A 26,789-nucleotide genomic window follows, 5' to 3' on the forward strand; every position below is an offset into this window, starting at 1 on the left:
ACCGCGGAAAGGCTGAAACCACTTTCCTAACTTTGTTTTGAGCACGGGTGACATAATCGGGCGAGGCGGGCTGTGCCCCAGGGGCGGGACGGCCGGCCTGGCTTCTCTCCCTCTCTCTCTGCCTGCAGCCGGAGCCCGGTTGCCCCGCCCGGTCTCACCTCACCTTGAGCGGGAGCGACTCGCCCTCGGCGAGATCAGAGAGACAGGGAAAGGCGAGGAGGGTGAGCCTTCCCTGGTCTCTCTTGCAGCCAGGACTGCGTGCGTGATGGTTTTCCAGGGTAAGGGTACGGGAAACCTAAGCGGGTCAGGGCAGGAGGGTTTGGGAAGACACCAGAACACTCATCCACAGCAAGGTCCTAAGGCAGTGACCAGTCCAAATGGACCTACTAGGATCTCCCCACCTTGTCATCTCAAACTCTTCAAGTTCTATTTGCAGAAGGTGGCAGCAGGAGACAGAATTGGTTCACATTTGATTCAAAGATTTCTCTTAGCACAAAGTAAATTTTGAAAAACACACCCTTCTGGGATCAGATTTTCCAAGTAGTCCCAAAAGAAGAGAAAAAACTTAAACATAATTCCCATCACTGTAAGGTCTCCCAGCTGCAAAAGAGCTTCTCGGGCACAGTGGCCAAAGAAGGCTTCACCTCCCTCTTCTGGATCAGATTATTTGGTTGTAGACACATCTGTGACATCATCTGAACTATCCGTTCTCATGTCCTTATCCACACTGTCCTTGAGTTCAACAACTGTCCCAAGGTAAAGCTTCACGCACCCAAGGCACTCCTTTTCACAATGTACAAGCCCTCCTACTTGCCTTCCCAATCCATCTTTCCTGAACAGCCTGAAACCCTTCAAGTTTATCTCCCTAAAGTAAGCTACAATCTCAGAGCTCTGGTAAACTGCAAATCTTGCAGCTACAAGGGGGAACATGAGGAAGACCGGCAGGTAGTCTGCCATATACAGACACATATGTAAGCCTGATAAAACTACTTACAAAGCACTACAATAATCACTTAATACAGTTATTGAACATCAAGTTGATTATGTGCTTTTAACTAGGATAGCGTCTGCAAAGGGAAGTATTAATTCGCTCATTACAATGATTGACTGTAGGCTCAAACAAGGCAAGCTTGAGTGTGGCTTTAGCATGCAGTAAAGTGCTACTTGACAGTTACTGCTCACATCCATGCTCTGTAAAAAAGGTAAATATTTGAAATTTGCTTACCACAGCAGCTGCCTTCTATGTACTGTGAGTGAAAAGAGGCACACTGGTACTTATCATGAAATCATCAGCCTGCTAAATACTATAATACTCTGCACATGCTGATTTGACTCAGCCCAACTTTTCTATTTAACATTTTGCTAAGCAAGTAAAATAGTGGGTAAAAGACAGAATTGCCTTTCTTTTAAAGGTGTGGACAATCTTACAAGACTTTCAGAGAAGTGAAGGTGCACTATCAGCCACAAAGTACTAGACATAATTCAAAAGCTTGTGAAGAAACTGAAGACAGCATATAGAAAGTTTCAGAACAGCAAAGAATTTGTGGCATGCATGGGGAGAAAAGCTCACTGAAATAGCATTTGCAGACTTAGTGGTAACCTTCATGGATTAAGACTCCAGGGAATATATCTTAAAATTGAAGACTGCTTAGGTATCTTGTTGCAACCAGTCATTCCATTTTCTTCATTACCATTCAGTATGAGGCAGTTTAGACTTTTCAGTTTCTCTAAGAAAATTGTGGGGCCTACTAAGCAATAATAGAAGAGCTGGTCAATGAAATTTTCTAGGTCTTATCTGGACAGCTAATGCTGTTCTTATATATATCTGCGAATACTTTTGGAGTATAGCTTTAGAAAGCCAGCTACAAATGGTCTATTGCTCTCTGTTTTTATTCTCTCTCATACCAAAAAGTTACGGGTTGTGTTGCACTCATGTACTGCTGTAATTTCTTTCAGCAGTTTCTGATCATACACCTTCATATGCATTCCATTCCCTAACTGGTAGAGACAAAGACCCTAATGGTCTTTAGCAGTCACAATTTGTTCTTAATGAACAGCCAGAATCAAATTCATTACCATAGCTCTCTCCTGAAGTAAGTGGATTGAAAAGCAGTAAACTCATATACTGTGATGTCAGAGACTGTGATACTAACTGCAAAGAGAAAAAATAACCCAAAAATAAATGTGCACAGGCATGAATCTACTTCTTAACACAGATTGCACTTCAACACAAATTACAGTGCTAAATGGAATACTTGAAAGAATAAACCCCTTTTATATGGGTCTAAAATTGCCCTCTATGAAATCTAGACATAAACTCACTTGATTTTCTTCAAGGACTAAAAGCAGGAGATTTTGAAAAATACTGGTGTGCAAAACATATTGTCTGGAGCTAGGATCCTTCTGACTGCTATGTTTAATGTACAGTGAGTTAGAAACTGGATGACAGTTTCTACCACTGGGTTATACAAATGCCAGAACTACAAACAGAAACATGTGGTAGGCAGAAGACAGCTTGCAGCTCTTAAATCAGGAAATGCCAAGTGCAATATAAAAATAAAACCACCACCCTTTAAATAAAACAGGCTGTATTTCACAGTTTATTCAGGGTGATGTGTGTTTATTTCAGTCTGCAAAGCCATCATACTGCTGGGATGCAAGGGGTCATTTTCTTCTGCATTTAGGCTGTCAGTAACAGGCCTATTTTGTCTTTCCACTCTAATGCAGCTTTTAATTGCCTATGAAATTGCACCACCCTGAGGGAATTTCATACTAACATTCAAAATCATGTTTTCCTTCTTTATGCTCAAGGATCAGAGGAAAAGTTACAGAACTGGAGTCATAAACATACTGCAAGAAATTTGCAGATTTACAGTAAACTTTACCAGAAGTTTACAGCAAAATGGAAATTGCATTAAGTGACAGGTAGAAAACTGGAGATATTCCAGCTTGATCAGCTCTAGAGTAATCTTGCTTGACAGAGTAAAGGAGATATACATTAGACTTCATGCTCACATCACCTGCAGTGCAGTATGAGTTTGATTGGGCTACACTATAAAAAGTAAATGCAGGACTTTTCTAAAAATCATGGTTTAATTACAGAATTAATCTGGCTGTCATCTATTCCAACCAACCCTTTGGTCACAGCAGAGGCAGGTTGTCCAGGGCCTTGTCCAACTGGGCAAGTATTTATATACATTGATAAAACTCCCTCCCAGGCCTTCTTTCCTTGAGGCTAAACAGTCTCTCAGTATCTTCTCAAGTGTTTTGATCCTTTAATCATTTTAGGAACTGTGTTCTGGATTCACTCCAGTACATCCATGTCTCATACTGGGAAACCCAGGGCTGCCTACAACACTGTGGTTGAGTGCTTAGTAGAAGGGAAGGATCATCTCCCTCAATCTTGCCAGAGACACTCCTCCACTCCAAGGGAACTTGCCATCACACTGGCCAGCTCCCTCCCTTGGGGATGCATTCCATCAGGTTCCATAGACTTAGAATCACAGAATATCTCAAGTTGGAAGGGACACATAATGATCAGTAACTCCAAATCCCTGCTCCCCACAGGACTAACTAAAACTAAGCCATACAACCAAAAGCATCATCCAGATGCTCCTCGAACTCTGACAGGTTTAGTACCATCACCAGTTTCCTTGGGGAGCCTGTTCCAGTGGTCAGCCACCTTCTCAGTGGAGAACCTTTACCTAATGTTTAATCTGAACTTACCTGGTGCAGCTTCACTGCATTTCCTTGTGTCCTGTTGTTGGTCATCAGAGGGAGGAGATCAGCCCCTCCCCTCCACTGCTTGCCTTCAGGAAGCTGTAGACTGTGATGAGGTCACCCTCCAGCCTTCTCTAAGCTAAACAAACCAAGGCAACCTCAGCCACTTCCTCCTAAGTCTTGCCTTTGAGACTTGTCACCACTTTTGTCATCTTCCTCTGGACATACTGCAATAGCTTTTTATCCTTAATTTATTGTGGCACCCATAACTGCCCCCAGCACTCCAGGTGAAGCCACCCCAGTGCGGAGCAGAGCAGGACAATCCCTTCCCTTGCCTGGCTGGTGATGCTGTGCCTGATACACCCCAGGACACGCTTGGCCCTGCTGGCTGCCAAGGCACTGCTGACTCATGTTCCACTTGCCAGGGTCCCCAGGTCCCTGTCCACAGTGCTGTTCTCCAGTCTCTCATCCTCCAATTTGTATGAATAACCTTACTCTGTCCCACAAGGAGAATTCAGTTAAATTTCATACAGTTGGTGATGGCTCAGCTCTCCAGATCTCTCTGCAGCACCTCTTTCCCCCCGAGGGAGTCCACAGCTCTTCCTAATTTGGTATCATTGACAAACTTACTTATTGTACATTTGATTCCTGTGTCCAGATCATTTATGAAAACATGGAAAAGCACTGGCTGTAAAATTGAGCCCTTGGGAATGCCGGTGGTGACTGGCTGCCAGCCTGATGTAACCCCATTTACCCAACATCTTATGGATTTGTCTGTCTTTGTGCTGGGCAGTTGATACAGAGTAGTATCAAAAGCTTGGTAAAATTCCAAAACTCCACATTTACTGGCTTCCTTTGGCCAGTTAGGTGTGTGACCTTATAATGAAATGAAATTAAGTTGGTTAAGTGGGACTTTCCCCTTGTGAACCTGTGCTTACTATAAGCAATGACTGGATTGTCTCTCAAAAAAACCTTCTCTGTAATTTTACCAGGCACTGATAAGTAAGACCGGCAGGTCTATCATTACCAGGGTCTTCCTTCTTACCCTTCTTGAAACATTGTCAGCTTCCAGTTGACTGGGACCTCTCCAGACTTCCAAGACCACTGAAGAAAAATAATGCAAAGAGGTCCTGTGATAACTTTGTCCAGCCCCATCAGTATCCCAGGATGAATCCTGTCAGGCTCCATAGATTTATGTGCATCCAGCTTGAACAGCTATTCTTGAACAAGTTCAGGGGCAGCTGGGAGTTCATCATCCCCTCAGTCTTCCAACACAGGTCTCCTGGGATCCCAGAGCCCAGTATTTGTGTTAAAGACAGAGGCAAAGAAGGCATTAAATACCTCTGCATTGTCTGTATCCCTGTTTGTGAGGTGACTGACCCCATCAATCATCAGACCAGTGTTCTCTCTGGTTCTCTGTTTTCTGTCAATATATTTTAAAAAGACTTTTTTGTCCTTCACAGTGCTGGCCAGCTTGAACTCTAGTTGAGCTTTGCACAAATTTTTTCCTGGCAGTGCCAAACAGGATCTCCCTAGTCCTCCTATGTTGCCTGTTCTTGCTTCCAGTGTTTGTACAGTTTCTTTTTGCCTAAATTCTATAAGATCCCTGTTCAGCCAAGGCAGACCTTTACACTGCTTGCGTGACTTCCCTTCCTTTGGAATTGTCTGCTACTGTGCTCTTAAGAGATGGCTCTTAGAAAGTGACTAGCATTCATGGACCCAAATACCTTCAGAAGCAGATCTCCAGAGGTCCATACTAGCTAGCTCCTTCAGCAGTCTGAAGTCTGCTCTTCCTATATCCAGGGACAAAGTTTTCCTGGTGGATTTTTTTTTTTTTTCTCCAAACACCAATGATTTGAAACACAGCTACTTGGTGGTCACTGTGATCAAGACAGCCACCAGTCACCACTTCACCCCTGAGACCCTCTGTGTTTACAAACAGCAAAGCTGGGAGGGCACCTGTCCTAGGCGGCTCCCTTAGTCCCTGCACAAAGAACATATCCTCCATGTACTTCAGCAATTTCCTGGACCTGTTTGTTTCTGCTGTATGATACTAACCAGTTGATGCCTGGGAAGTTAAAATCTTCCATAAGGACAAGGGCAGATGAACTAGAGATATCCTTCAATTCCTTGTTGAATAATTCAGCATTGTTGTTGTTGTCTCTCCCAGCTGCTTTGGCTCGCCTCACCCTGTCCATGCAAGCTCAAGACAGCATTGCTGGTTTTCCCCTCAGCCACTTTTCTGTGCTGCCACAACATGTGTGCTTCCTTTGGATGTTTGAATTCAGTCAGGAGCTCCTTGTTCATCTGTGAAGGCATCTTGACACTTCTGCTTGACTTTCTGGGTGTTGGGAAGGAACATTCTCAGGCATAATGTATAATAAACTACTAAAAAATAACAAGAAAAGTATTTCCTTTCATATAACCCATATTAAAAATGTTTTCCTTAAGCCATGTGCTGCTCATCATTAGCACATGAATAACTAGAGCTGTTGCATAAACGGGCACTTTTTCCAGTAAGGCACTATCAACTCCACAAGAAAGCATGAATTAACAGGTAGGTGAATTTGTGTATAACCAAAGCAAGAACATCTACATTGCTTATTTGCCCTGTCCCTCAGAATACAGGGCAACTTCCTAACTGCAGCTCAGCAGTTGCTGTCTCTTGTGGCTTTAAAGGAAACTAAATGAGCTATCTAATACACAGTGACCTATTTCTTCCCCCTTAATACCGAACGTACAGTCTTCGTGCATGCTCATGTCTATCATGCTCTTCCAATCCCTTTCCCTCAGGGCTAAGCAAACCCATTTCTGAAATATTAAAAACCACAACATTCCCAGGGGAACATCAAAACCAGTTCTTCAAGTTGATTTCTTTTTTTTCCCTATCACATTTTACAGCCACGCTCTTCATATTTCTCAAACTGAAAAGAATTAGCATTTAATTTTTATTTTAAAAGAAAAACACCACTTTAGAGTGTTTCCCTGTGAGGATGTGGAGCCAGCAGTACAGTGGAAGGACTTCTCTCTCAGACTGTGCCATGATACAGTTCTAATTTTACTCAATATTCCACAGTCTGCTGAACCATAAACCACTCTTTAAAAGACTGTCACTAAAAATCTTGATCTCCTCTCCTAAGGGAAAGGTATCCTGGATCAAATCCAGCATTAATTATATACTGCCTTACCAATTCCCCCCACGTTTATGCTGAAGTGGTAAACTGTATTTTTTTCCACAAGCTGTCCATCTGTGATGAAGTATTACATAGATTCCAGCCCTAAAGTGCACTGATAGCTCAAGGCTCTGTTAGATACATACCTTCCACTCAGGGATTTTCAGTTTAAATGAATAGTTACTATAAAGAGAATTATATTGTCTTATTGAATGCAATTATCATAGACTATTAAATTTGGTTCAGTGAGGGATTTTGTGCATCAAAGAAAAACTTTCAGAAACTCACCACCTTTATGAGCATGCTTGATAGAAACCTGTTTTTTTACAAAGAGACAGCACAGGTTTATATTCTGAAATTTGAAAATCGGTCATATTTACCACCACAGCAGCTAAAGGCCAAAAAAAATTGAGATCTATTGCAATACCTAATGTAATACACAACAGAAGACAGTTTCTTTCCAGAAATCAATTACTTCATGGAGCAGACTATTTAGAGCAATAGCAGTTTTCTCAGATTTGTTAACGCAAACCATAACATTTTTGCTCCTTTGTCTTACTACAGTGGTCAATTAAATACAGTAAATTTGATACCACACACTTGTCATGGAAGAGATGCAAAGACAAGATGTGTGCAATGTCACTGGAGTGGGGATATTTCAGGAAGAATGGTGGCCCCATGAGAAGCCAGAAGCCGACCAGTTATGTCTACAGCAGACAGCAACACTTTGCTACCCCCTTGCAAACAGTGCTCAGATGAGGTGTTGTAGGTACACCTCTCATTTATGACAGCTCTGTATTAATTGTGCACCACTTCTGTAAGTCTGCTGTCATTACAACATGTCAAAAGACATGAAAATTTGACTACGGGAGAGTCCCCTGGCTCTCCATCCAATACTCCATCCCACTGGGGATATATAAACATTGCTAAACATCTAGGAAGATCATCAGCATGAAAACTGAATTTTAAAATTTTGAAGGACAGATTTAAAACAGTAATATTCTTATCTTCTCTCCCCTTCTTGCATCACCAGCCCCAGTGAACATGCACACTCATGCATCCTTTCACTCATGTAACCATTTTCCTCCCACTGATTCCCCCCCACCCCCAGATTTTCCATCTCTTGTCCTTGTCTTATCCCATTGTTTTGGGTCATATTTCTTGTACTGAAAATAAAAATCAAAACAATTTAAAAATATCAGCCTGGAGCTGCTATTTAAGTCAGTTTCATAAACATCCAGTAATTAGCTGATAGGGCTTTGTCAAGCTACAGTATTTTCAGCAGCTGTGTTAAAACAAAATATGTAATGATAGTATTTGTGTCAGCCAGTCTCTTTATAGAAATAAGTCTTTTAAATGTAATCTCCCTAGTTAATACGTAGACAATAACAGTGTATCCAATATCCAATCATCCTTTGAAAGGCTTATTTGCACCAACTGTTCTCAGCTGGGATTACTTTCTTAGACAACTTTCACCAGCTCAAAGGTAGATCTTGACTGGGAAAAAAGACTACATGTATGAGCTATTTGGTCACCTCCAGGTCTGTAACCAAACACATCACTTAATACAATACACTGCATTAGCATATTCCCACTCCAAATTAGTTTTTAACAATGCTCCAGATACTTCATCTGTTTCACTTTATGGCAACATAAATGCAAGCAAAGCATGGGAACAGGAAAAGGGAGGTGAGCAGGCCAAGGCCTTATGTTGTTCCTGAAACCTGGACATGAGTCAGATACTCACTGCCTGCATTGGTTAATAGATTACATTTCTTTTGGAGTCCAAGGGAAGAAAACTGTATCAGCGAAGAAGCTGAGTAAAGATAAGAAACATTTGAGGTTGTTCCTTTTGGTATCAGTATGATTTCATTCCCTTTAAATTAAATTTGGCATTTATTGGCTAGAAGACAAACAGGAAATGGATGTAACTGATATTGGCTTGGAAACATAATGTCATTTCCACTACCTGCCTTCCTGATTGGCTCCGTCTCCGGATATGAACCCAGCAGCTTCCAAATGCTGATACATTTATCCTTTCTTACGCTTTTTTCATCCCTCTCTAATTGCAAAAATGTTTTTCTAGAAAGGGAAATACTGAAACAAAAACACCTCAAAGATGTTCAAAGGCAATACACAAAATACAAATACAGAAATGAATGACATTTCTAGTCAATAAAGTCAGTAACTGAGAAGAGCATAGCTTCAGACTTGTTTCTAGTGGTGGAGTCACAATCTCTTTTGCAAAAGACTCTAAAAGTAGTAGCAGTAAATTAATCTCCAAATGTCTGCAAGCAATTGTGCAAACAGCCAGAACCAGCTGGTTTGCAATCCTTAACATGACAGCAGTATCAAACTCTTAACAGCTCAAAGAACACAGGGAAGAGAAACTAATTTTATGGAATTCCATGGAACTGATTACTGTCTGAACAGGTCCTTTCCCTATACTGTCTCCTACACTGCATTTTTCTTTTTTTTTTTTTTTTTTTGGCTTATTACAATATACACCAAATACTCTCCTATTTCTGTACATTCAAGTGAGCCCTTTCCAATTAAAAAATCCACTCAAACATGCAAATTTCCAGTCTTGGTATTGTACACCTTGGCCATCTCTTGTCCATTCATTACCATAGGAATGAAATGTGACCCCTCCAACTAAATGCCCAAGTTAGGACAAACGTGGCACTAAAATTGCTGGATGTTTTATGTGGCACAATTACCTGTATGAGTATATGGAAGGAGTGACAACTCCTCTACTACCTTTTCTGACACAACGGGGACTACAAGGAAGAAGCCAAGAACAGGAATGTATAGGGATAAACCTAGCTGACATGATAAGGGAGGCAGTGATGAGAACCAAACCTGGTCAGTCATATTGACTGATAAGAGCATGTAAGTGTGTGAAAGTTTATTTCATCCTGGACTTTGGAAATGGTATTGGGGGATCAGACTGTAAGGGGTACAGGAATCAACAGAGCTGTACACACCCATGGGGTGGAGGATAAACAAGGGAAGGCAGAGTCAAGGAGAACAAAGGGGCTTAACAGAGAGGAGCATAAGAGAGGCCAATTGGCTTTAAAATGTGGCAAAGTATTCCATCTCTCAGCCCCCATAGTATTTTTTATGACTTGTGAAGAGTAGATGGCTATACTGGAGTAGGCCTGTGCTGTTTTGCAAGTCTGCTGTTTTGGACAGTGCCTAAAAATAGTTATATTGATGGACATTTAGGTCACAGGAATTTTAAGACTGACGTGCTCATCTTCCTGAAAGTAATTTCCATGATGTAAACTGCACAGACTCACTTGAGCCTTCCTGCTATGATCTTCTGTGCTGATAAATATTTAAAAAGGGTGAGAGCTGTCCTCAAGCCACAGGCTGAACTGGCATCCAATGTAGTCCTGAATTTAAGTCACCAACTCCAGCCAGCATGTGTCTCACATCTAGCTTGGATGTGAATGTACTGGGACATGTATTAAAAAACAGAGCTACATCCTTTTTTTCGCCCTTTGGATTCTAACTTAAAAACAAGAGTTTGTGCAAACTGACCCTGTAAATGAACTGGAATGCAGACAGACACTCTCCCAAACTGCTCTGGATGAAATGAGATCCATTCAGCAAAAACTGAGTACACACCAATTGCAAAAAACAAAGCTGGTCCAGGAGGCCAGTATGAGCTGAACTTATTTTTCTATGTCATCCTGAAGTACTGTGCTCATGTGAAAACACGCTGCCACAAGAATAATTTAGTAAAAAAGCTCTATCTCAGATCAAGACACGTAAGAGAGTGGCATGTCATCTTGCACAGGTGTAAAACCAAAATGGAGAAAAAGTTACACTGCATGAAACAGTAACAGAAAATATCAGGTTTCCTTCCCCAGAATCACACCAAGATCCCTTCTCTTTTCTTTAATACTCTAAAGGCCAAGAAATGATTTTCCTCCCTTTCTTTCTCACTGTTCCTTTTATTAGGTCCAACTATTTCCTGCCTTGGCTACTTGTACAGTTCTGGACTTTGCTTGCAATAATAATCACTCTCCCCTTGGCAGAGAAAGGACAGTTATTATTTTACAGACATCTTCAATAACAAAATTCATCAGCACAAAAAGCAGAACACAGTGAACATTGAAAGAAGAGGTAAAACTTCAATGTGCAGTAAGATTAAGATTGTGCCATTCAATTCAAATTAAGCAGCAAACAAGACACCACCACACAAACAGTCAGAAAAGTCTCAGAGATCAGTAAAGATTGTAGTACTTTGTGTCTATGAGGTGCTAAAAAAGAAACTTCAGTTTTCTTAACTAAAAACATATGTTTCAGAAGAAATAAAAGACCAAATCAAAGGAACAACAGCACATGTATTTGTTAGTTCCACAAAATGTATGCTTTGTAGAATAATGTGTAATAACAAAAACGATTCAGTAATACACAAATTCCCTGTGGGATTCGCTATTATTTTATACAATGTGGGAAACAAAGTGCCTTTTGCAGAGCTAGCATAGTAGTGAATCAAACACAAATCATACCTACAAGAGTAGAACCTAGAGTTCCCAGCTGGGATCAAAAATCATACTTCCTAAAACAAAGGAAAATGCATTTTAGCCCTAAATGGTTCAGGGACAGGAAAATTGCCATGAAATTACAAACAGAAACAGATAAACAACTTGTGCAAGATCCATTGACAGACAACGGTAATAGCACACTGGAGAAGGAAGAGATATTTGTGTCCTCAGTTACAATGCCAGATATGTTGTCATCTTCTGCTTCCAGTTCCACGGGTTTAGTGCAACTTGGAACAGACCTGGTCATGCCAGCAGCTGCAGTGCCTTTAAATGCAATAGCTTTTAAACACAGCCTTTGATCCAAAAAGTCCATTAATAATTCTATAACAAACCAACACAGATCATTCTATATCTGCTACAATTATATACTGATTCTACAGGGACTTGTTACTGGCCATAGCCAAAGAAAAAACTTGGAAAGGTTTCAACTTTGACTTTGTCCATTAGTGCTACTTAGGTCCTTTAACAAAGGACACTAGGGACACAATTCCATAGCAGATCGTTCACACAACAGTGCATTTCACAGTAACAGCCCCTTCCTCAGCCTCTTCATGTGTTTAGGTACTCAGGTTTGTTCTTTACCCAAATATTGTCTCTTTTGCTCTTTCTACATGTGAAAAATACTCTTCAACTTTACAACCATACCAGTAATGAAAACCTGATCTACACAAATGTTACTGAAAGCTTTCTATTGTAGCATTTAAAAGCTACAGGATGGCATCCTTTGAAATTTTTCTTGTTAGTTTAACTGTATTGTTTACAGTTAAGTTAATCTAAACATTGTCTTCAGTAACACCAAGTATATGAGCACCGAGTGTATCTTAAACTCTGATCAGACATGAATCACAGCAGCTCATGAATACTGCAACAAGATGGCAAAAATTCCATAGGATAAGAACTGAGAAAGGTGTATGGCACTGCTGATGTCCCAACAGTGAGCCGAACAGTTATATACCAAACAACTAACAACCACAAGTTTATGGGCCTCATTTCCATCAAAACCAATGGTCAAATCCTACTGCAAGGGCTTTGTTATTTTCCCAGTATATAATTGAAGCTTACAGTAAAATGTACATAAAGTTAAACCATACAGCTTTGTTGAACTTTATGTGGAGGAAATTGATGAAGGCGCTGTAGATACGTTTTCTTTTTTTAGGTTTAGAATCCAAACTAAGAGACCTCCAAACAAAGTAACATGTACTACAGAACACTGACACACATACACACACGCGTGCACACGTAGCCATGTCCCCTGGGATTTTGCTGTTGTTGTTCTTACTTTGTTTTATATGCAATCTTTATAAAAGATTAATTTCATCATATGCATACTATATTAGAGGCATATTTCTAACCACTTTTAATATACTTTAGAAAATCAAAACATAAATCTTGCCTTTGAAAACTTACCAATGCTTAATGTATTTAAGGCTCACTAAGCAACTTCAGGATTGTAATAGTCTCTACATTTGAAAAATGCATTAGTAAAGTTTACAGATTTTTAAAAACAGTTCACCAGTCTCTCTTAAATATTTAAAAGCTTCCCTCCTCCATAAATGTATGCCAGCTTTTCTTTCACCTCTCTTTCATGCATCATTTCTATGTTGCTGTCTTTACAAAAGGAACAAAAGTATCAAAAAACCACAAACAATACTCAGTTGAAACTTAACAAAATTCTATTAAGTACTCAGGGTAGATTTGGTTGGCATCGAAGATGACAAAGATCTTTGGGTTCCAGGTATTATCCACACAGCTGTCATACAAGTTCACAAAGCTTCCATCTTTTGAAGGAGGCCTCATGTATTTTGAATCACCACCGATATAGTCACCAGTTAATACACGAGCAAGAAACATGACTTTATCTGGTCTGTGCAGATGAGGCTGCAGGTTCACACCATGAATCTGGAAAGTATCTCCATGCTTCATGCTCTCTTTGCAGAAATGGCTGGAGTATGAAGCATCTCTTGCAAAATAGGTCCCTTTCAAATAAAAAACATAGAAAATTAGATTACATTCTTACCATGAGAACTTGACTAACAGAGCATAGCTATCAAGATGAAGAAAAAAGTCAGTTCTTTTATGTTCATTAGGAATCCTTTTTTTGTTGTCAATTGTTGTATTATGACAATATGACCAAACATTTTTAGTGGGAACTTAAAATGAGAGATTGTCTTGTGATCAACACTGCTTCACTGAGCATCCCTTCCCCATGCTCCCTGGCCCTACCAGCCATTTGTGAGAATTGCATTCCTTACTTCATCCTTAATTACACTTGCCATAAAAGCAGAGCTGTATTAAACAGCTCTTGGGTAAACACAAGGCATGCATCACATAAGTACACACTACAGGGAAGACTTAATGTTGAGCTGTTAACACTATTACTGTTGTATGTGACAGCAATATTTACCTTTTCCATACACAGCAGCGTGCATCCCATTTATTCTCCAGTCAAAGTTATGAATACATATTGCTTCTACAAATTCGTTACTGGTGCCATGAAACAGCATCTGCTCATTAATTGTTGGGACACCTCTTTTCTTCTTCAGTTGAGCTTTTTTCCTACAGAAAACACACAACAAATACAAAAATAAGCACATAATAAATAAATAGGTGTACAAACACACTAAATTACTTCTGCGAAAACACTGCCAAGGGTACAGACCTAACACATTCCACTTTACAAGTACCTAGATGACTCTAGTTTTTAAACACATCAGAATTCTTAGGGTACATATTTAGAAATCACACATTTCTGAATGCTGTAGGACTATTTTCCGACATAGTCTAAGAGTTGAAAAAAAGGCCTTCTGACACCAATTTTATCAAAACTGTTCTTGTGTTATTAGTTTCAGTGTGGTCATTTTCAGCAGATACATCTTTAAAAGAAAGGTAATTTTGCACATTTTGTTTCCACCACCTGCTTTAATGTCATGGTGGAAGGGATAACAAAGTTGGCAGATTATAAAGTGCAATTACCTAGGCAAACCAGCAAAAACTGATCTATGGGCTAGTTATGCTGAACATCTGACATTTCTTCAACAAGGAACCCTCTGTTGTTGGCTGTTGATCTCTGACAATATATAAATGTAGCCTTGAGTAACTTATTTTGAAATAGGGGAATGGAACAAATTTATAGAAAAAGTGAATAATCAAACAAAAGATGTTCTGTGACAGTCCTTTACTATCTCTGACCAGTTCATTTCATAAAGCCAATTTAGAATTATCATTAATATGGGAACAACTGTAAGAGGCAAATGTGTTCTGACTACTACAGTGATGCAAATAATCATTCAAGCAATGATCAAATGTAATCCCTTATCTTATCAATTAAACAAAACACTTTTTCAAAACCATAAAGTTTAAGTGGAAATTGCTCCTCCTAAGCCGTTATATATATGGGGCACACTGGCAAGCTGGTTGTGCAGAATGCAGAAATGCCACAGCAGGACACTTTGGTAATTTGGAACAGAAATCAAGGAGTCCAACTGTTCTAAAAAGCATCATCTTAGCACCTTGTACAAGCAGTAACAAGATAATCCAGTTCAACAAAATTAACTTGATCCAGCACTATGAAAATTCTTGTTTAGCCAATTCACTCAATAAAAGGTAAAACCTACAGCAAAATGAAATACCCAGAGATATGCTCCTTGTACCTATGTAAAACTGGTCAGCAATCTCACTGATCAATATCTTTTTTTACTTGTTGTACTCCTCGACAAATCCAGACTGAGATGCTAGATTAAGCATCATCCTCTTTTCAACTTTCCTACCTGGGACACCCAAAGAAGTGCATTTGAAATGCTGGAATACTTATTTCTTTGTAATATACTAACAGGCAATAATTTCTTCACCAGTATGTGCAAGCCTACAGCACTGTCTTGTGACTCAAGGGCAGGACCTGGCATTTTACCTTATTGAACCTCACAACTGCACTCAGCCCATCGATCCAGCCTGTCCAGATCCCTCTGGAAAGCCTTCCTGCCCTCCAGCAGATCCACACTCCCACCCAGCTTGGTGACATTTGCAAACTGACTGAGGGTGCCCTTGATCCCCTTGTCCTGATCCCAGATAAAGATATTAACAACACTGAGCCCTGGGGAACCCCACTGGTGACCAGCTGGATTTAACTCCATTCACCACCACTTCCTGGACCTGGCTATCCAGATAGATTTTTACCCAGCTAACAGTGCACCTGTCCAAGCAATGGGCAGCCAGACTCTCCAGAAAAATGTTGTGGGAAAAGTGTCGAAGGCTCTGCTGAAGTCCAGGTAAAAAATAACTGCAGCCTTTCCCTCATCCACTTAGTGGGTCACACTGTCATAGAAGAAGGTGAGGTTGGTCATCAAGCAGGACCTGCCTTTCCTAAACTTATCCTGGCTGGGCCTGATCTCTGGTTGCCCTGCACATGCTGTGTGATGGCACTCAGGATGAGCTGTTCCTTGACCTTCCCTGGCACTGAGCTCAGCCTGACAGGTCTGTAGTTCTCTGGCTCCTCCTTCCAACCCTTCTTGTCCATGGGCATCACATTTGCTCAACCCCAGCCACCTGGGACCTCCCCAGTGAGCCAGGACTGCTGGTAAATGGTTGAAAGTGGCTCAGTGAGCACCTTCGCATTTCCCTTGGTACCCTCCAGTAGATTCCATCCATTCCCATAGACTTGTGTGGGGTAGCAGGTTCTATTTTCTCTTTAATTATAGGGCAGCATTTTGCTCCTCACTTCTGCCTACCAGGTCAGGGTCTGGGTGCCCAGATAACTGGTCTTACTATTAATGCCTTTGTTGCCTCAGTCTTTTCCTCATTCTTTGTCACTATGTTTCCCCCATATCCAGTAAAGGATGGAGATTCTCTATAGCCCTCCTTTTGTTGATGATTTATTTAAAAAAATATTTTTTTATTGTCGTTTACATCAGTGGCCAAATTAGGTTCTAGCTGGGCTTTGGTCCTAATTTTCTCCCTGCAAAACATCTCAACATCTTTTACTCCTCCTGATTTGCCTGCCCCTTCTTCCCAAGGTCATAAACTCTCTTTTTTGTCTGAATTCCAGCCAAAGTGCTCTGTTCAGACAGAATGATCTTATTCCTCAACTACTTGTCTTCCAGCACATGAGGACAGCCTGCTCCAGAGCCTTTAGGATGTCCCTCTTGAAGACTGTCCAGCCTTCCTGGACTCCTCTGCCCTTCAGGACTGCCTCACAAAGGACACTGTCAAACAATCTCCTGAACAACCCAAAGTCTGACCTCTGGAAGTCCAAGGCAGCAGTTCTGCTGACCCTCTTCCTTCCTCCATCAAGAAAAAAAGGAAACTTAACTAAAAGTAGGATAACTCTCTTAACCATTAACATATATAAGGAATTTCACTCCCTCACACATGTTGATATAGTTTTAAATTAACAATAAATGACATATCTTTAAAAAAAATTATGTAACTTATGCAAGATTTTAGTATACATCTGGTTAGTTATTTCCTCACTCTTTAACTTAGTCGAGATTATTTTATTAGAGTAAAAACATCTTTAAACCTTCTGATATGCACTCCTTCCTACAAGATACACAAATAATTTTTGTCAAGTACAATTTCTTAAGATTGACACCAAAAAATAAGTGGATACCAAACTGGGCATTTCCTACTTCTTCCAGGCCAGCACAATATGAAGAGGGAAAAACCAAGAACTTAGAAGAAGGTTTTATAGGACATTAAACTTACAAGAATTGCATGAATATGTGTTCATTAGACACTTAATTCTGTCCTAGGCTTCATAAAATTGAGACATTTAACAAGACCAAAATATTCATTTACTTCATTCAGTAAAAATTAAAATAATACAAGCCTCTCCAGGAATCATTTTACAAAAAGCTAATTTTTGTTCTCCTTATTTCACTGTAAGGATCATGGGCATCTACCACACAGATATTCTGAACATCTTAAATACATTATCTGTGCTACAGCTTTATCTAATGCATTTCTGCAAGTATTAAATTTGTGCATCTGTAGAAGCTACACAGTCTTGAAAATTAAATTTTGAATAAAGAGAAATGACAAAGAAGAAAATTTTTAAAAGTTAAAACGTGACAAAAAATTCCATTAATAATAAAAACAGTTAAACATATTTCTGCTGCATGACTTAAAAACTTTTCTCCATTAACAATCCTAAAACTGTTGGTTTTAGAAATAATCTCACCTGCAAAAAAACTCCCACAAGTCTAGATTTTGTATTCTCTTAATTCTTTTAATTCGGTGGCTATCCATTGTTTTTCCAAAGAGACTAGAAACTTCATTATATTCATTTGTTTTCTTTTGCAATGGAATAAGCTGGAAAAAAAGACGTTAGTGCGATTTCAATTCGATGCATTGTTTCACTGTCACATGTTTTTGACCAAGTTGCCTACCAACTCTTACCTGGTATGGCTCCTCAGTATTTACATTCTCCCAGTGTGAAGGCATAGGGATAGCCTCATTTTCACAGATGAAACTTCAAACAAAAAAGGTAAAAGCACATCACTTCAAAGACATGAGGCATTTTCTTCCTGTCAAACTCCTGCTCCAAACAACACAGTATGCAAAAAAAGCAAACCCCCATGAAGTTTATACAGAGCTACTAAAAAAGAGTGGTTTAAGTACATGCACTACATATATTGAAGCTCTTAAGCTTTAAAACTGGGACTAAAAGAAGGAATCTCCTGAAAGTAAAAAATGTCACCACATGGAAATACGAGTGCTGATGCAATTATTCAAAGAACAAAGCAAATTGCCACATCATTGTATGCACTATTTAGCAAATATCAACTGAAAAAATGTTGACACTTCAAAAACACAGTCTTCTTGAAAGTCAGTGTAAACAGATTGCTACTACATTTCTTATGACAAATGACAAATTTCTTTTTGAATTTATAACCACACTACAATTCAGAACTAATTTTTTTCTCAGGAACTATCTGGGAAAAACCCCCACATATCCCATGTACTCAATTTCACCTGTAATAGTAACACTGCATAGCTCAGTTTATTGTTTATTGAGTCCCAGATTTACATCAGCTCAGCTTTACATCTAATGACTGATAAAATGGTATGAAATTGACAATCTAAAGCAATTAGACTCATAAAAGAATCATTACAATATAATTTTTTTAACTCCAAATAATTTTAGAGTAAATTAGTAAAATATAGGCACAACATATAACTCAATCTCTTTTTGATGTTACAATAATACTTCTAAATAATATATGGAGTCAATGGATTCCATTTTTTGGTGCTGTTTTCCTGCAGCAATTCTGATTCAACAGGTATTCAGAGCGACTCCAAAAGCAAATGAATATAAAAAATAAAGATAAACCACTTTGGTTTCATTTTACTTAGAAGAAGCAGGAATAAAAGAAAAATAAAGAGTCTTCCTCTTATTTTCTTACCTGAATGAATTGATTGCAAAGGGAGCTCGCTTTATTGGACGTTGTTTAAGGGTAGTTAGGTTGATTTGTTTCATCACTGAGCATAAAACAAGAATTAGGATGAAATTTTTGGGAATTCATCTACAGCATATACAACATTTAAGTATCATTTTTTGAAAGAATGTTACTACACCCTAAGCTACTTGACAGGAATTCCTATTTCAACAAGTAATAAATCAGCAATTTTCAATAAATGTTTCTAAATGTATTGTCATCTATATGAGTTGGAAAAATGTCAAAATATTACACATACAAAACATTTATTTTTAAAATATCCATCTAACATTCAGCCCCACTAAATCACAGGAGGAACTTCCACTGACTTGAAAGGGGTGACAAAGAATACACTATCCTTAGTGTAAGACATCATGGCCTAAAGAGAGTAATATAGAAATTGTTCTTTAACATTTGCTTATAAGTGTAGTGTTTTTATTCTGGATACAAAACACAGTTTTTTATAAAAAGACACTTCAACACAAGTAAGCATAAAACTTGTTGTATTGCTAGATACCACCTTACTGCCAGTATATTGTTATTTTGCTCAGTCCCCACTTTCTGTCTTTGAAATATTTGAAATTTGGATACATATATTGGAATATGTGTTTATTTCCTTAATTTCCTATATTTAAGCATATAGCTGTTTTGTAATTTAATCAGAAAATAAACCATCTATGAATAAAAAACTAAAAAAAAAGTTACTAGAACACATCTTTGAACAAAGAACAGATTACATTTATAATTAGTTACATACATTAGAAACCTGTAATACTCTGTAATTTACAAGAACAGCATAAGGAAGATCTTTACAATCTACTAGTAAATCCTTTTGCCTATCTCCTTGCTATTCTGAGAACAGAACTGGCTTCAACTACCTGCTGAATTATTAAATCATTTTGATGCCAGTATTTTGCAGGAAGCCTCCTTTACAGCAACGTTTCTTATACAGGCTGAATGGAAGAGATTTTCCATTTTTCAAGTTCAGGCAGTTTACAGGCAAGTTTACAGGCAGTTTCAAGTTTACAGGCAGTTGCACATGAAAGAAAAAAGGTTCAACCTTCCCAGGTCAAGAGATGTATCCTACATGCCACTTGTAGCTGGAGCAAGCAGTAGGAACTCCAATGGTGCGCTAATAAACAAAACATGCTACTTCATTAATAAACTACACAAAAAATGTAACAGGGCAGCTGTTTCTAAAAACTCCTATGCACTTTCCAGTAAAGAAGACATTCTTAACCATGTTTGCGCACCAGATATGAGGACAATAATCTGTTGAATGAACAAATGTGCTGGTGTATCTGAGACCTTCTACTGTTTAAATTTACTCTTTGGCAAGACACATACCTGAAAAGTCCAGTGTGTAGTTAAACTTTGAAGTGGTAAAAGACAGAGATCCATGGGGGTCTGTTCGGAAACTTCTTTCAATATCTTCACTGGTGATAGAGCAGTGACTGTTTGAGTCAGTCTTCAAAGTAAAAGAAAAAGCACATTAAGACAAACTCAGCCATAGGTAATTTGATGTATGGAATCCATCAGAGCCAATATAACTTCATAGGTATTTACCTGAAACATATGCCATTTACCACACTCAGCCAAATAAAACCAGCCCCACTGGGTATCTGAGGTATCCATGTCTTCAACTGAACTTTCCATCTTTGCAAACACATCTTCTGATGGTCCTTGAAGCATTTCCTGAAACATTCACATACATACAGACAAAAAAAAGTTTAGAGAAACTTATACAAAAAGCAAAATAAAGTGCATTTGCAATAACTACCAAAAAAAAAAAATCCTACCAGGCTGAGGACAGATCTGTTCTTTCTTTTCCACAGAAAAAAATCTCAATTTGCTACTTATCCAGTATTATCCTTTAAATTAGCTAAACACTTTAAAAATCTTCTTAATTGTCTGTAAAGTGTGACAGTAAAGGCAAGAGGTATAGCCTTTATGTGATCAAAGAGAGGTGCTAAATTTCATACTGATGGTTGTAGGATCAAGGCCACTCAGAATTATACAACAGGCTCTTAATTCATACTTCCCAAGAATGAGATGTTGGGGTTACATCCAACAGCTTGATGGAAGCACCTACTAGGTACTCACCAGCAGTGAACAAATCAGACTGGAAATCAATAGTTGTAAGAAAACAAATTATAACTAAGACAAAGAATACAATCATTTAACTGCGCAAGACCATAGTAGATTATTCCTTCCCATTGCTTGAAGAAGAATTTTCCCCCTAATGCACCCACTTAAAAATGGCACAGTAAAATTCTTGATACTCTGTACTTGTATTTATAGAGAAGGTTCACACCAAAACCAAGACTGGCTCCCACACAAGCAATGACTACCACAGTTGGGATTCTGAAGGATGGAATAAAAAGAACTGAGAAAAGGATACAGCACAGGTCTACAAAATCATGACAAAACCAAATAGGGAGTAAAGAATCACATTTTCTTCTGACATATGGAGGAGACACCTATTGAATGTTGCACATGTCAAGTTCAAAGTAAGTAAAACTTCATGAACCAGATGGCAACCTATGGAACTTTTCATGGTATGGAAGTTCAAAAAGTAGCTAGACAAGTTTAAGTCTACCAAGAGCTATGCCAGAATACCTTTAGAAAACAGTCCCTGCCAGAATTCAGCTCATTCTTGGTTTGTCAATAGAATTCTGAAAACTCTGAAAGTGCTCACCCCTATTTGCATGTATTTCCTAATGTGTCAACTTTCTGCAACAACCTCCCCAAGCAAAAATTCTAAGAAAGTTTCAGGGAATCTTCACAGAGAAAAAACTTGCCCCACACCCAGAAAAGGTCAGCAATTCATCCACTCTGTTTAAGCAAAACACTTTGGCATACTTCCCAAATATGTCCTCAAGTTCACTTTTTCTTCCAAGAAGTGAAACAACACCCTCCAGCACAAGTCAAACAATGTGCAGTTAGTATCCTGGATGCTTCAGTTGTTTCCTGGTCACTTCAACCCAGAAAAAATAGAGACTTGAAGAAGACAAATACTGGAGACTAAAAGTAGGCATCCCCATTCCGGCCAGTGCTACTGGGGCAGCAGTTCAGAGCAGGAGGAACTTCTAGCACACCCTTCACTCCCCCATTTTTCCCAAGCTAGTTGTGTTTCTGTATTTGTTTGAAAAAAAAAATCTGAGAAACCTCTTTGTGAGAATAGCTAGAGGTTGTACTCTAATCACCAAAAGCTCCAAAGGGTTACAAAAACCTAAATGCTTAGAGAGCAGAGGAAACATAAGTAGATCTCCAAAACATCACCAAATTGCAGAATCGGAGGGCAAACCTACTTCAATGAAAATGAAAGCCTACCTACGGCTCCATGTATGGATTGCTGCCTCAAGTTCAAGCAGCACTACATAAAATGTTCATCAGCTGCACAGAAAAAGTATTTTGAAAGAAATAAGAAAACCATTCTCGGCTTCAGAGGGCATCTGTCAACATTCCTTCTATTACCCACAGCAACACAGCCACAGAGCCTACATTCCCTTGGTGTTAAAAGCACAACTGGCCAACATCTTTTGGTGAAAATCTTTCACTTTCAATTTGATTCTTCCTCTTGGATAAGTATTTGACTATGTTCTATCCTACTGAGAGCAAACAGAGGTAGGCTGCACTTTTTTAAAGCTGAGGAAAGCAACTCAGGCTTTTCTTGGTAATGTTTTGTTTCCTCATGTTCCCATTAAAGTGATGAGCTCAGTTACCTCCACTGCCAGCATTAGGTCAGGATCTTGACTCTGATCAGTCAAACCAATGATGCCTTTTGAACAAGAGGACATGCCTTTACAAGCAGAGAAGGCACGATTATCTATGCCTGACAACACACTTAGAGTCCTCCAGGGCTATTTCAGCCTCCAGAATAAACCATTTACTAAGGAGATAGTTATTCCCATGGCTTTCAAAAATATGACATTCAACCCACATATATCACCCGCATCACAAAGTCTGGGGTAAGCGGGTAGATTCCAGGATACTTTAGAAGTATGGAGGAAACACCTGAAGGCATGAATATGTAAAGCCATAAACCCAAGAGAACTGCTCTCAAAGATGACACAAATCCAAAATATTTGAAAGAATTACTGATTAATTCAAAATAAAATGCACACCATTTATAAGCATTAGGTACCATTTTGAGATAGGTCTCAACTCCCATCATTAGCACTGTTTCTACTGGTCCAGGAGTTACCAGAACACATTTCTTAGGAAAAAACATCCTCCTAAACAAGAACAGTGCTTGTTGTGTGCTGTGACTGAATAGCTTTACTGCTACTGGCCATGCACTTCGTCTTTTTTCCATAAGTACTTTATGTTTGGCTGATATACATCCTTTACAGTGAGCAGACTCAAGAGAATGTTTTGGGTTAGAAGAGAATTTTAAGACCATTTGGTTTCAATCCCCCTGCCATGGGCAGGGACACCTTCCACTAGACCAGGTTGCTCCAAATCCCATCCAACCTGGCCTTGAACACTCCCATGGACAGGCCACATCCACAGCTTCTCTGGGCAACCTGTGCCAGGTCTCATTACCCGGATGATCACAAACACAGCAGCATCCCAACGGACTACTCCGGATTCCTGTGCTGCTTGCTTCACTTGGCACACCGTGCTTTATTGCCAAAGGCTCTTCTCCCTACAAACATCGACTTGGAACAGTATCCTGCTGGGAGCACAGGCAGTTCTAAGGGAATCTCTGGCTCTTCCTTAGAGAACACGACACCTGATGAGGAGACTTGCCTGAGGTGAGCCCGCAGGGCTTGGGAGGGGAGGCGAGGAGCAGGACCAGCACTAGCACCAGTACGGGACACACGGTGGAATGACAATACCCTTCCCACCTGCGCCCCCACGCACCCGCTCCGTGCTGCCGGGGGCCGCCGTCGCAATCACACCCGTAACCGCACCCTCCAGAACCGAATCCATGGGCGCTCAAGGGCACGGCCCGGCGAGCGAGCCGCGCACAGAGCCACTACCCCTCCATCGCGCGCGCAGGCCGCTCCCACACGCGCAGTGGCCGACACCTCCCACCCCCGTGCCCAACCGGGCAGCGCGCTGCGCGGCGGGCGGGGCGGGGCGGGGCGGGGCGGGCAGCGGCCTGCGGGGCGCGCGGGGGGAGGGCGCGGCGCGGCGCGGGGGGAGGGGCGGCGGCGGCCGTTCCGCCCCGCCCGCACTCACCGCAGCGGCCGCGCGCACCGGGCGCGCTCCCGCAGGCCGCCCGCGCCGCGCGGGCCGGGCGCGCGGGGCCCGCTCCGCTCCCGGCGCTTCCGTTACCGGCGGCCGCGGAGGGCGGGGCCAGCGCCGCGGTGGCCGCGCCCCATTGGCCCGTCGGGGGCGGGCATGCAAATAAAGGCGGGGGCGGGGCGGGGGTGGAGCCGCTGTCGTGACGCGAAGAAGGGACGGGGAGGGCCCGGGCCAGGGCCGGGATCTGTGCCGGGACCGCAGCCGGTGCCGCAGTGTCAGCACCGATACCGGCACAGTCCCGACCCCAGCACCGCTTCCCGCCCCAGTGCCAAAAACTGTCCAAACTCCTGTCCAGTACAACTATCAGTGCCAGGCCTAGTTCCAGTATCGTTGCCACTGCCTGTGCCAGTACCAGCACCAGTTCCAATCCGAGCACCAGTCCCTGTTCCAGCACCAGTCCCCGTTCCAAAAGCAGTCCGAGTAGCTGTACCAGTACAAATACCAGGCCCAGTGCCAGTACCAATACCAGTACCTTTACGAGGCCCAGTCCCAGTTTCAGCATCAGTCCCAATTCCAAAAACAGCCCAAGTACCTTTACCAGTACTAAAACCAGGCTCAGTTCCAGTCCCAGTGCAAGCACCAGTACCAGTACTAGTATCAGTAGCAATCCCAGTTCCAGTCTCACTGCCAGTACTATTACCAGTAGCAATCCCAGTTCCAGTTCTGGTACCAGTAGCTGTTCGGGTACCTCTCCCTGTAGCTGCACGAGTACCAGGCCCAGTCCAGTATTAGTGCCAGTCACAGTTTCAGTTCCAGTGCCAGGACCAGTAACAATAACCATCCCAGTGCTAGTTCCAGTACCAGTACCAGTGCCAGTCCCTTGTGGTACCAGAGCTGTGACACCGTGCTGGTGTCAGGCACGGCAGCAGATGTGACCATCACACCGTGCACGGTGTAGGTCACACAGAGCAAAGAGGGCAGCAGTAAGAGGCTGCTGCAGGCGCTCGGGGCCTGTGAGCAGCTCTATGCCACAATGAGGTCTGGAAGCAGCAGCAGCAGCAGGTCTAGGACCAGTTGGAGGTATTTCACTGGCATGAATATAATGCTTCTGGAATAAAGGAGTTTTCTGGAGGTAGAGCCATCTTTTTCAAGTATGTTATTTGTATTGACATTGTTGGAAATCACATGAAGTTTGTTGGGACATATCCTGCCTTGCTTTATGGATCTGTACAGAGGCTAGAAGCAAGGAAGGATTCTGTTACCACCTTAGCTGCTAAATGTCTGTTGAACATCTTTTCTTTTTAATGAAAAGATGCTGACAATGCTTTAAGTCTAATGTGGGCCTCTTTGAGTCATTTATTTCTATTGCTATTACTGTCTGTTGTGTATTTTTAAAATAAGGGTCATGCTTTTTGCAGAATTTGTGTATGTGAAGTTACAGTAGCACAATGCACAGCTTTCTAGCAGCCAGAAGTTTTAAAGAGGTTTCTACTGCTATGCCCTAAGGTGTGGGATAGAGTTGAGATTTTTGTTGTATGTTTCTTCCCCTTCTTTGTATGTTCAGACTGATAATTAATAATGGAGCGTAAACCTCTCTTGAGATCAGAATGTCTTCACTGCATTGAAAATGTAGCCTGTTATGAGACTGTGTTCTTAGGAAGCTACATGCGAATGCCAGACTCCTTATGGTGACAACAACATAAAACCCTTTCAAATCCAAACATTTCTGTGGATATGTGCTGTACTATGTGCAGACTAGCAGCCTATCTGAAGAAGATATAACCGCATTAATTGATTTTCATCAGCCTCTCCTTCAAGCAGCAAAAAGGCAGAAAGTGGAGAGGCTTGGCCACATTACTTGAGTTACAAACCCATTCTCACAGGGAATGGTGAAATAGAAGTGAAAGAGAGAACTCCCTGGTACTGCTTGGTACATAAATTGTAGGATCACAGAAGAATAGGTTTGAAAGGACTGGTGAAGTTCTTTAATCCAGTCTCCTTACCAAAGCAGGCCTTACTTAAAATCTAGATTAAGTTGCTCAGTTCCTCATTCAAACTTTTTATTTTCCTTTCCAAGCATGTCTGCTGAGCTGTTTTCAAGGCCAAGAAGCTTTTGTCCTTCTGTCCATTCCAGAATTTCTTGTGTTGCAATTTGTGCACATTGACTCTTTCAGTGTAACCTTGTGAGGTGACCTCCCTCAGTCTTCCTGGCAGTGCCTTTCCCTGGGCAGTAAAATAACAGGCACAGCATCTCCAAGCTGGTAAAAGCTACCTGAAACAGAGGGAAATTACAGTCAATTACCGTAGGATAGTGCTTCTTTAATTGTATTAGACAGGGCATTAAAAGAGGATTCAAGTTGGAATGCACCTTGGTCATCTTTGAAGAGGGCCACAAAGATGTTCAGAGGGCTGGAGCACCCCTTTTCCATAGACAAATGGAGAGAGTTGGGGCTGTTAGCCTGGAGAAGAGGTGGTTCCAGGGAGACCTCATTGTGACCCTTGGAAGTGTTCAAGGATGGGTTGGGTAGGGCTCTGAGCAACCTGGTCCAGTGGAATGTGTCCCTGCCCATGGCAGGGGGATTGGAACTAGATGATCTTTAGGGTTTCTTCCAACCCAAACCATTTTACAATATGAACTAGCACAACCTCCTGATTAAATCAGAGTCAGCTATGAGATCAGGTAATTTTGTTCAGGACTGTATCTAGTT

The 26,789-nt window shown here is 41.0% G+C and overlaps 1 protein-coding gene across 5 annotated transcripts; it reads right to left on the reverse strand.

Annotated features, from left to right (window-relative positions):
- Positions 1–11,228: 11,228 nt before the first annotated feature.
- Positions 11,229–24,937, reverse strand: PARP11 (poly(ADP-ribose) polymerase family member 11). 5 transcript variants are annotated; one of them, XM_053935880.1, is made up of 8 exons: positions 24,782–24,937; positions 20,452–20,580; positions 20,233–20,353; positions 18,853–18,928; positions 17,846–17,918; positions 17,628–17,758; positions 13,857–14,008; positions 11,229–13,428 (listed from the first exon to the last, which is right to left on the reverse strand). In XM_053935880.1, exons 1-8 carry the CDS (start codon positions 24,920–24,922, stop codon positions 13,115–13,117), a joined length of 1,137 nt encoding a protein of 378 aa, XP_053791855.1. In that variant the 5' UTR covers positions 24,923–24,937; the 3' UTR covers positions 11,229–13,114. The 5 variants fall into 5 exon arrangements, with proteins under 5 accessions (XP_053791855.1, XP_053791859.1, XP_053791856.1 ...); XM_053935884.1 differs by lacking the exon at positions 24,782–24,937 and adding an exon at positions 24,076–24,136; XM_053935881.1 differs by lacking the exon at positions 24,782–24,937 and adding an exon at positions 23,755–23,960.
- Positions 24,938–26,789: the final 1,852 nt, after the last annotated feature.

Source organism: Vidua chalybeata, chromosome 2, assembly GCF_026979565.1.
Source record: "Vidua chalybeata isolate OUT-0048 chromosome 2, bVidCha1 merged haplotype, whole genome shotgun sequence".
NCBI lineage: Eukaryota > Metazoa > Chordata > Aves > Passeriformes > Viduidae > Vidua > Vidua chalybeata.

What these genes read in the sequence shown, in the direction of transcription:
- PARP11 (XM_053935880.1), bottom strand. Translation starts at nt 24,922, where the DNA reads ATGGTTATTGTTACTGGTCCTGGCACTGGAACTGAAACTGTGACTGGC. An exon ending in CTACACACTGGACTTTTCAG is followed by an intron (nt 18,929 to 20,232) that starts GTATGTGTCTTG and finishes TTTTATGCTCAG; the next exon opens with TGATGAAACAAATCAACCTA. An exon ending in TTTGCAATCAATTCATTCAG is followed by an intron (nt 17,919 to 18,852) that starts GTAAGAAAATAA and finishes TTTTGTTTGAAG; the next exon opens with TTTCATCTGTGAAAATGAGG.